Raw genomic sequence first — 11,790 nt, 5'->3', positions numbered from 1 at the left:
CTTGGCCTAGGTCCTAGTCCAGAGGAAACACTTACTTGAATGGGTGATAGCTTACACTAACCAATCACTGTTAAAAGCTGAAGACAATTATTCTACGACTGAAAAGGAATGCTTTGCCATCATTTGGGCTACAGCGAATTTCTGTCCTTACCTATGTGGCAGGCCGTTCAAAGTCGTGAGCGCCCATCACGCGCTTTGTCGGCTAGGAAATTTACAGGATCATTCGGGACGCCTAGGGCGGTGGAGCCTAAAATTGCAAGAATACATCACTGTAATCTGCAAGTCCGGTATAAAGCACTCTGGTCAGTACTGCCTGTCTCGCGCTCCTCTGGACCCACCACAAGAAGATGACGAAGATGAGGATGTCTTTTAGGTACAATAAATGCAGACGACTCTTGCCAGCAGCTGCGAGTGGATTCTGAGCTCAGAAGCCTTGCCGAGTACTTACAAGGCAAGACCGACGTTGTTCCGAAGGCATTTAGGCCCAGATTGTCTTCTGTCTTCTTACAGAACGACGTCCTGGTGAAGAACTTTTCACCAGCCCGCGCAAACCGCCTTCTCGTTGTGCCCGCAATACTCCGGTCAGAAATGCTGCTCGCGTTGCAGGATGATAGCCGCACACCTCGTATTTTCCCTTACGGCAGCAAAATACAAGATAAATACTATTGGCCGCGCCTGACCATCAACGTCAAACATTCCGTCATGTTGAGAATGCCAGTGACGCAAGGTACCAGTGATAAGACCGGCAGTATTACAGCCGACCGAGTCTCCTTGCCGACCGTTTCAGCAAATAGGGATAATTTTGAGGGCTCTTTCCGACGTCAACAACTGGAAACAAGGGACTTGTTAGGGCTACCAACCACCTTAACCGTGACGCTGAAACTAAAGCTCTGCCAAAAGATTATGTGGCCCAAGTCGCTTAATTCTTCGTCGAGAACTTCCTGCTGCGAAATGGCACCCCACAAGTACTCATCACCGACAGAGGAACGGCCTTTACAGCTGAGCTCACGCAAGCTCTTCTTTAGTGCACTCAGACAAGGCACAGGAGGACAACTGCCTACATGCCGCAGCCGAATGGCCTTGCGCAGCGCCTGAATAATACCCTTCGACGTCGAAAACAAGACCAGAGATGCCGTACTGCCGTAAGTAATCTTCGCTAACGACACGGCGGTGCAGGAAACAAAGCATATCACACCGTTCAAGCTTGTTTAGGGAAGCAACCCGGTGTTGACTCTAGAGGCCATGCTGCCGCATGCCACCGACGAAGAGAAAGTCTAGGTCACCGCCTATTTCCAGTACGCCAAAGAAGCTCGACAGCTCGCACCCCTGCGCATCAAGAATCAGCAGAAGACAAACAGCCGGCTCTACATCTTCTGTGATGCTCCGTCGAGTACAAGCTCGGAAACCACGTCTGGCTTCGGACGCCATCGAGGACTTAGCGAGATACTGTTACTTCGCTATTTCGGGCCCAACGAGATCATCGACTATAATCAGATCAGTGGACAATGAGACCGTGTCTGACGGCATTTCGCAATCACAGCGGTGCCACGCACAATCTTAAAGGGAAGCTGAAGAGTTTGCCGAATTCAATAAGACGCTCATATACTGATGCGGGAACCTTATAAACCATGTAGGTAAAATTTCGTTTTTTTTTTTCAGTTAGGAGCGACGTAATCACCGGTTGAAATTGCGCTGTAGCTCCGCCCCCCGTCGAATGCCGCGCGCTGTTGCTGACGCTGACGATGCGAGCGGAGACCGGAAATCGTGGTGCTGTGACTTCAACTCTAGTGTTTCGTTCCTTCGCAGCGTCCGCGACCGTGCCTGAGCACGCTTGTTTCTGCGTGCGTGCCATCGTAATCTGCTTCGATCGACCCTGCATTCTTTTGTTGGTGCGTCTGCGTGTATGTAGAGTGGTAGTCAACGTGCGATGTAGTCAACGTGACTGGTAATCAACGTGAGTGGTAGTCAACGTGGTAGTCCACAGATGAAGGTCACTACACGTACCGCATGAACCGGCAAGCTTTTCACGCGTTTAAACCGTCTTTGTAGATTGCCGACAGCTATGGACAGCGCACTGCCGACGATCGCATCCCCGCTTACGTTCCACGAGGAGGCATGCAGGAACACAACAATACAGTTGTTTGACCGGAAACGAGCTCATTAGATCGGCGAAAGATCGGCGAGATCACTAGATCGCTTCGCAAAAAGCATACTCACCAAAGAGCATTTCCAACACGAAGAGATCCCAAGACTTTCCTTTCGTTCGCGTCGAAAGCACTGCTCGCACCAGCATCGTTTGCTTCTTCGAGAGGCTGGCTCTTCGCAATCGGCTCGTACATGTAGGGAGTAACGCCGAACTCCTCAGAAAAACGCAATCTCTCTAAATTTTCCATTACCGTCTCAGAAAAACAGCACCAAACTACCTGGCACCGCGCTTCAAGTGTAGCAGCAGCGATCAATTACTAGAGTTGACGTGACGAGGCGCCCGACCAATCACAGGCGGAAACGAGACGCACGAGCTGGGCGTGTCCGCTGCTGCACTTTTCGTCGAAATAAAATATATTTGCCCTTTCTTTCGCTCAATTTCGATACGATATTCGAATGCGGAGGGTTGAAAACCATTATGTACAGATGTTCACTCATTTTTTTCTGGAAGACCTTTCAGCTTCCCTTTAAGTGGTTCATATGGTGCGGCTTAAACCTGTGTACGCCCGCTGACGAGCTTTGTTATTTTGTATATTTACAGCGCGTGCTTTTGCTTTTCGTTTTCCTGTTATGTTTGCAGCATCGTGATGATGGTTTTTAATAAAGGGTATTTACAGATGTGCTTGTTTATCGGGCTGTTTATGCTTGTTTATCACCAAATAAATGTTATGTGTGAGCAGAGGACGTGCCTGCATGTATCGGAAGTTTTTCGGAATATTTCTGGAATGTTATCGATGATTCTATCCGATGTGTGTTGTAGCCGAACCTACTGTAATATGCATATGTGCGCGACGCGAATTGTGTAGTACTTTCGGGAAGACACGCACGCACCAGCGATTATTTCGAATCCTTCGATGACTCATGTATAAAAGCCGACATCCGATCAGATTTCGACGATTGCCCACCTTGTTCTTCACCGCTATTGCTGCGATTTAAGAGTAATGCTATGTTCAGACTACGTTCGTAAGGCGCCGATTTTTCGTAACATACGTAAGCGGAAGCGCAACAAGCGTATGCGTCTAGTTCAGACTGCGAACGTAAAGGTACCAACGTGCGCAATTCTCGCAAAAATCGTGGGTGAGAGTGTTAAACGGTCGGCAACATTTACGACTGTTATGTTACGACCGTTGCGACACAGCCAATGACCGATAAGCTTTCGGCTTGCAACAACCGGCGACGACACTTCTGTCCTCCCGTCTGCAGACAGCTCCGGGCGCGGGAAGTGCCATTCCGCCGTTCCGTGCGCACGATTGGCTGTGTTCGTGACAATTTTTGCAGTGCGCCTTGCGAGACTGTTTTCAGTTCATCTGGTTTATCCGCCGAGGAAATCGATGGCCGCAGATGCGTGCTCCGAACTTCGATGAGTGGTCTCATTAGGTTTTCAAGGAAGCGGAACTGCTGGGGCGACATGCGCATGATGTTATGAAACATCGCAGCGTCACCAACTCGGAGCTTGGCGAAAAGGTTGTGAAAATCGCCGTCCACGGCCCTGTCGAGAAATACTTGCCGCACCCAAACCCTTCTGCGTCGCCTTTGTCGTGTTTGAGCGATGGAATACATGACTATAAGTTTGTTTGGGGCGTGAATTTCTTTGATCTCGGCCAGCGCTCGCATATTGGCAGGAGCCATATTGGACCGCTGGTGACGTCGATTCTGCAGCTGCAAATTTGATTGGCCTGTTGTAAAAGCCGTAATTTAAGCAGCAGTAAATGTGAACAAAGGTGCCGGCTTAACTGCCGTAACGTTTTTTACAGCCGTTACGTTCGATACGCCAAAAGAGCTGTTACGCGCGTTACGACCGTAGTGTGAACATAGCATAACTCGCTTTTGTGGGCACATGTTCTACGAATAAAAACTTAATTTCGTCATTCACAGTTTTCCCGCTGTATTATTCAACATCACTACAACGGGACAAATATATCTTTGTTTTCCACGTTCACCGATGTTTGTAACGTTATTAAAAATTATGTATTAAAAATTATGGAGTATTGCATGGCAAAATCACGATTTGATTATGAGGCACGCCGTTGTGGGGCACTCCGGAAACATGGACCACCGAGGGTTCTTTAATGTGCACCTAAATCTAAGTACACAGGTGTTCTTGCATTTCGCCCCCATCGAAATGCGGCCGCCATGGCCTTTGTCATGTCATCACGTTTGATTTGTGCTGCCATTACATAACGAATTTTGTTCGCGGTGAATTTCTCGCTACATTGACTTTCTTTATGTTGTTTTGTTTCGCAGAGAAGAAATGTATGGTTCTTCTCACTCAAAAAATTGTGAGCGACGGTATGGATATAAATTGCACAAGCATGTATAACAATGCTTGTGGGCACAATCCCCCATATATTCAAGTGTTTAATGCTTCTTGCCTGGATGGTCTTACCTCTACAAGCGAATAAAGACTTTAACAACATGCGCTTTTTTGTTCCACTACAATAAATGTGAACATGCTGACACACAGTACATGCCCCAGCGGAGACCGCCAATAAAGATAGATGTACGTCTTTTGCGGTCGCAATGTGTGAAATTATGAAGTTTTCAGTGACCCCAATATAGGGAACATCGACGCAAAAGTGTACAACAAGGCTTGTGGCGCAAATGCTGCAGCTGGAATTTGTATTTACAGCATTCTGCTGGATGCACATAGAGCCGGTGAAATCTACGTAATTTAACCAAGTTCCTCTAAACATTTCTACTTACCAATACGGTGCGAATAGCGTGTTTTAGTAGCGCAAACATACACAATAACCCTCAAATAACTCTGCGAGATACTTAACTCTGAAATGAAGTAGTGAAGATAAAATTCATGGAAGAAAAATATTGCCGTTGATCCGTTTTGTAGGATGAAGCTCGAAAGACAACCCATAAGAATTTCTCAGGCTATTGAAAAAGATTTCGGCGAAAGATTTTCCCAGGTTAGAGTTTTAAATGACTTCTGCTTTTAAGTGTAAGTAGAAACCAGCAGATATACGAGGCTATATTTCCTCTCCATTCACATTGAGTAGCGCTGAGTGCCATCGCATGCTTGCGAGAGATGGCGTGACCTGCACAGAAGCCGTAATTTTCGAGAGGAAGAGGGATTTATTATGAAAGCAAAACTGATAAGGTTGCCTGAACAACTGTATTTTGACCTGCTGCTCAGCTAAGCATTACGGGTTTGAATAATGATGCAGCGTGCTAAGACAAAGAAACCTAAAGATGGGTGCGGGCCAGGCATTCGAGAACTCCGAAAAGCAACTTACCTGATTGGGGCCTTCCCCCATTTCAATTGGCGGCAGGGTTTTGCTTTTGCTTACGTCGTGTGCATCGAATACGCACCGACAATAGAGGCTAAGACAGGCAGGTGTGTGTGAAGCATCTTCTCTTTGAATGTTTCAGTGGATCACTGAGGCATAACCGCAGAGCACCGAAATCAGATGCCGTTTGTACATGTGACACATGAGACATTTAATGGGCACAAGAAACAAGAAATAGCAACACTAGAGAGTCAATGAAGTGGTTAAGAGCAGAAGGCAAGTATAGTTGTCACAAAATGAGTACGGTATATTGTTATGACACATAGCTAGGGGCAGTCAACGCAACAACAGTTCAGCGTTTATTGACGGCATGTGAAGCAGTAAGCAATAATGACAATCTCACCAAGGCAGTGATGGGTGTGACTGCTCGGTTGTGCCCATTCGGTTGAGGAAACGCAAGTACGGACGAGGAATGGCCAGGAGGAAGGGACATCAAAGGCATGCCGCTATCAGTTCAGACATGTAGCCCGACTACCTGCCTTCCGTCCTCGATCGCAGCTGTCTAGAGGCCCCTGACTGGTCGGTTCCGTAAGCTAAAGGCTTTGTGGCTGGTGCCTGTAACCCGACAGCACGTCTTCAATGGCCGGACCATTGGTTCACCTCCTTCTTCCATAGCTTTACTGCGAATATCTGAGCCAACCGCGAGCTTCACAAATTCTTCTCCTCTGTGCCTCATGTTTTTCTAAAGTTGGTTTCTTTTGGAGCTCAGTTTTCCCCAAAGATTCTTTTTTTTTGAGCTCCGTGGATTTTTGAAATGCTGCTTTCACTACTTTGTTGTGCCGCTTGTCCCCTTGCTCATATTAGCAATATTCGCAATATTTGGAACAGTCCTAAAATTTTCGCAAGACACCAACTTCAAATTAGGTGAACATAGTAGGAATGCTAAGTGCGATCTGTGGCGAAACCTTTGTTTCCTCAGTTTCAATGAAACCATTAAAAAGAATTACTGAACGCCCGTTTTATTCATTATCTTCATGTGTCATACGGGATTCGTAATCGGTTGCTTCAGTTTCCTCGGTGAACTAATCAAAGCAATGTGTTTGATTTTGAAAATAAGGGCACATAATGGCTAATATGCTAGCAAAGTTAAAGTATGGGGCCTAGTCACACACTTGGCAACAAATTGCGCATTCGAGTGCTTCCGAGCGGGCATGACTTATAAGAGTGGCGCAAAATTTTGAGTGCAGCCGGGGGGCAACTACAAATGCTCTGAAGATGAAATTTCGTAACAGTAACTGGACCAATGTAGAAAATTTGTGCAAGAATTAAATGTGCGTGTGTTAAATATAGCACGTGCCAAAAATGCCGGGAATAATGTTTTCAAATGTGATGCTACGATTATCACTTATACTTCCCATTGTCCAGAAACCACTCTGCATTGCATATTCTTTATGATTCGACATCGAAATGAATATACATACTTTAATAAAAAGTGTGTGGGGGGGATTGTGTGTGCGATGTGCTAAAAATTTTACCATTACGGGCCTAATTATAGGTGTTATAAATAATTATGGAATTCTTGTTTTCTCGACAATTCGATGCTTATGCAACGTTTGCTAGGTGTCATCGGCGAACTGTACGAAGCGCGTTGTTTGTGTTCAGTCAGGGAGCGAGTGATGTGTAGGAAAAAGGGTGGGGGTATTCCGGCCTTCGCATGAATTTATTTATTTACAGAGTACCTACATCGCCATAAAGGCATTACGTAGGGGGGAACAAAATATAACCAGTAATACAGAGAAGCTTTCGGACAGATATACTGGCAAACAGAATCACTACAATAGCTGTTGAGAAAGGCATACAAGTAACGCGAAACAAGCAGGTTCCAAGGTATATAACACATACATTTGTTTTACAAGAGCGCCGTCACAGCATTGAATAGAACAGTTCGTTATTTGACACATTTACTATATCATTTGATAAACTGTTCCATTGTCTAACTGTTTTGGGGAAAAAAGAGTAGTAAAAAGTGTTTGTTCTGCAGTTATAGGCAGAGATCTTTTGTTGTTATCACAGCGAGTCGATATATAATCTGGTTCCAGGGGATAGTTATAGCGATTAATACCTGTCTGATTATTATATATTCGGTGCAACAGTTTAAGCCTTAACTTCTGCCTACGCAAATGTAGTAGATCCCATCCTAAAGTGGCCTTCATTTCGGAAACGCTAGAGTACGGGCTGTAATTATTGCAAACAAACCTTGCTGCTGGGTTCTGTAGTTTTTCCAGTCTATTAATGAGGTAATCTTGATAGGGATCCCATATTACACAAGGATAATCAAGTATTGTTCTAACATGTAAGAAGTATAAAGTTTCTTTAACTTCGCGTGTTGCCTGTTTAAAATTTCTGCGATTAAAGGTAACATCCTGCTAGCTTTTGCTATGACAGTGTCAATCTGTTTATGCCAAGTGAGTGGTTCGGTAAAATAGACTCCTAAATACTTACATTCCGACTGTATGTCGATAAGCGTGCCATTGATGTTATATCGGTGCTCAAATTTCGATAATTTTCTGGAAAAACTTACGCTACTGCACTTTTTTATATTTAAATTCATGTTCCATTTTTTACACCAGATTGCTACCTTCTCTAAATCTGTTTGCAATGTATCTATGTCATCTTCAGTGGTAATTTCTCTGTATATCACACAATCATCAGCAAATAGTTTTATGGGTGATGTAATTACTTCGACAATGTCATTCATGTAGATTAAAAATAGCAAGGGCCCCACTACGCTTCCCTGAGGAACGCCCGAAGAAACAGTTATTGGTGAAGATCCAACGTTGTTTAGGACAACAGACTGGGTTCTTCCGTTTAGGTAGTTTCGTATCCAATTTTGAACGTTTTCGTTTATATTTAATGCAGCGAGCTTTACATCTAGGAGCTTATGGTACACAATATCGAAAGCTTTTTGAAAATCAATAAGAACCGCGTCTACCTGACTATTGTTATCAATGGTTTTAGATAGGAAGTGTTGGAATTCTATTAGTTGTGTGTTGCAGGAATAACTTTTTCGGAATCCGTGCTGGGAAGGTGCAAAAAAGCGTTTGAGTCAAGCAATGCAGACATGTTACTATATAAAATGTGTTCGAATATATTGCAACATATTGACGTTAGTGAAATCGGCCTATAGGTTTCTCTGAGATTTTTATCGCCCGATTTAAAGATGGGTGTCACGCTTGCCGTTTTCCAATCTTGGGGAATGAGGCCTGTTTCAAGGGAAAGCTTATAAATGATCGTTAAATACGGAGAAATGATGCCATGACACTCTTTAAGGACTACTGGGGATATTCCATCAGGTCCAATTGCTTTTGTGTCATCTAAATGCCGTAATAAAGAGTCGACGCCACTAACATCAAATTCAATGTCTGGCATCATATCGCCTTGATTGGCGTTGTTCAATAGCGAAGTCTCCCCAGCCGGTAATAGCGAATACACAGATTGGAAGTACTTGTTGAAGCATTCCGCCCTCTGATAGTCCGACGTCACGGTTTTGCCGTCAACAGTTAAAGATGGTATCGATATGTCTTCTTTTCGATTTTGTTTTACATATTTCCAAAAAGATTTTGGGTTTTCTCTCAAGTCCTTGTTTAGGTTAACAAAGAAGGTATCTTTGGCAGCTTTAATTGTTGCTTTCAATAGTTTATTTATCTCTTGCAAGCGTTTCTAATTTGCCAGACTGGTGTCGGCAGAAAATGTTCTATACATTTGTCTTGCTTTCCTGATAAGTTTACGTATTTCTACGTTAAACGAAGGTTTTTGCTTTTTTCGTTGCCGCAGGTACCTGCATGGAACATGACTTTCGACTAGTTCAAGTAGTTTGTCCCGAAATACTGACCACAAAGTTAACGGACAGCGTGCGTTTGACAAATATAGGAAAGTAGGAAAGAAATTTTCAAGTTCGGTCCTGATGGCAGCATAGTCTCCTCTGTCGTAGCTGTACATTTTTCTTTGTGGAATTTGCGCCATCCGTAGTCGCTGTATGTTAAGTTCTATGACAACTGCCCTGTGGTCACTAATACCTGGGCAAACAGTAACTTTTGATATTATGTTCGGCTCATTGCAAAGTACTAAGTCTAGAATTGCATTTTCTCGCGTAGGTTCCAGTACGTACTGCTGCAATCCATTTAATCCGAGAAGTTCTTCGAACTCTGTGAAAATACGGGACCTATTGCCAGCCACACATCCGGCATTCCAGTTGAAGTCTGGCAAATTGAAATCCCCCCCCCCCCCTAGAAATACGCTATTAGGCAGGAGAGATGGCATCTCAGACGGCAATCCGAATGAGTCGCTGCTGCCGGGGGGGGGGCGGTAGAAAGTCCCGTAGACTACATTGTTTCCGTTAGGCAATTTCACAAGGCACCAGACAGACTCAGAATCGTTTTCAAATAAAATTTGTGTACTTGACAATGCATTTGATATCAAAAGGAATACTCCCCCGCCATGTCCACGCCTATCTTTCCGATAGACAGTAAAACTAGGCGGAAAGATTTCTGCATCAGGTATATCCTTGTCTAACCATGATTCGGTGCCCATCACAATCTGAGGTGTAACAGTGGCTACTAAAGACATGAAGTTATCGACTTTGTTCTTTATGCTGCGACAATTTACAAGCAGGATAGAGCGCCGTTCAGGCTGCGAGCAACGTGCTGAGTTATCTTTCGGAGGAACGGAATGCGGAATGCGCCATTTGCCTCTGTCCAGTCACGCATGCGCCTGAAGTGGAACTGGCGTGCGCATATCGCTATCCCAGACAAACGTTTGCCCATTGATGATCAATTTATCATAACTCAAGCGAACACGATTTTCTTTGTTCTTTCTTTTTTCTTTCGCATAATTCCAAAGCTGACGTCTTTTTTCTTGTACGGCTAGGCTGAAATCTTCAGAGATGCTGTACGAAGTGCCTTTTAGTCTGTAAGCGTTTCTAAAGACATTTTCTCTAGCCTTCCACCTTGAAAAGCATGCTACTATGGGCCGGTTTTTACCTTCTCTGAACACGCCTACGCGATGAGCCCGTTCAACCGAAATATCAAGTTTCATCACATCCTTGCATATTCCACTTGTTAGTTTTGCAGACGCCTCCCACGTCTCGTTATGCTCCCTGTCACGCAAACCGAAAAAGACCAGATTATGTCTACGGCTTCTATTTTCCAAGTCGTCTAGTTTAGCCATAAATTTATCTTCCATTTTTTCCACCCGAGCAATACGACTTTCTACATTGTTTGTCTTCTCTATTAAGTCCGTAATTTCGGATTCTAGTTCACATTGTCTTGTTGTAATTTCCGTTAACTTCGCAAGCACAGTTTCCTGGCCTGTTTTCATTTCTATTAGAATCCTTTCAATGCTTGTCATTTGGTCACATTCAACTGCATTCATGGGCCCTGGATTTAGTTCTACATCCCCAGAAAAGAGCAGTAAGATTTGAGAAAGCGTCAGGCAGCCGTCGTAGAGAGAGAATAGTAGAGCATCAACGAAGCACAGGCTGGCATGTTCAAGACACTCAATCATTTGTCGCTTGCTAATGGGGCACGACACCCTTAAAATCATAACGTTGCTAGAGCGATAACACTTAGTTCCATATAGGTAACCGACCTGGTACATGAAGAAGCGTGAGTTTGTGCCGAAAAGAGCGTCGTGCCCCAGTCGCTCTAGGCTTGGCTGGTCCTTTATATGGCCAGCGCGCAGCGGAACCGGAAAGGTTCCCCGATGCGCAGATTCCACTTCGATGCGTCGGACATCGTACACGATTTCCAGCAAATAATCTCGCGGACCGTGTGAGACATGAGCAGATGATTGCAGATCCGTTGTAGCAGCATCTGGCCAAGGTTTGGGGAAGCCATGTTCCACCGCGAAGTCGGCGTTCGCCACGACAGCGAAGAATCCGAGCACCACCTGGTACATGAAGCGTCAGTTTGTGCCGAAAGGAGCGTCCTGCCCCCAACGTCGTGCCCGCAACGTTTGCTAGGTGTCATCGGCGAACTGTACGAAGCGCGTTGTTTGTGTTCAGTCAGGGAGCGAGTGATGTGTAGGAAAGAGGGTGGGGGTATTCCGGCCTTCGCGTGAATTTACGTACAGAAGCACTCGAAAAAGATAAGACTGTTTCAGAAGCGCCTAATTTTAATCAATTTTTGTTTCTTCCTTTCTTGCGTTAGGCCTTTCTTGCGTTAATCTTTCATGATTCTTTTTTATTTCTCTACAATTCTTCCTTGCTGACCATTTTTTTTACCTTCGGTAGTGTGTTTGAACCTATGCTTTTAACCTATTAAATCAGTGGGCAGAATAGGCAGAGGCT

General features: G+C 44.7%; 1 protein-coding gene across 1 annotated transcript; it reads right to left on the bottom strand.

The window, feature by feature from the left end:
- Window positions 1-1,233: 1,233 nt before the first annotated feature.
- Window positions 1,234-11,338, bottom strand: LOC135917720 (uncharacterized). The gene is made up of 3 exons (XM_065451287.1): window positions 11,270-11,338; window positions 9,531-10,133; window positions 1,234-1,326 (listed from the first exon to the last, which is right to left on the bottom strand). The coding sequence occupies exons 1-3, from the start codon at window positions 11,336-11,338 to the stop codon at window positions 1,234-1,236; spliced, it is 765 nt and encodes a 254-aa protein (XP_065307359.1).
- Window positions 11,339-11,790: the final 452 nt, after the last annotated feature.

The sequence above is a fragment of the Dermacentor albipictus genome, chromosome 3, assembly GCF_038994185.2.
Source record: "Dermacentor albipictus isolate Rhodes 1998 colony chromosome 3, USDA_Dalb.pri_finalv2, whole genome shotgun sequence".
Taxonomy (NCBI): Eukaryota; Metazoa; Arthropoda; class Arachnida; order Ixodida; family Ixodidae; genus Dermacentor; species Dermacentor albipictus.
This window is presented reverse-complemented; position numbering and strand designations above follow the sequence as displayed.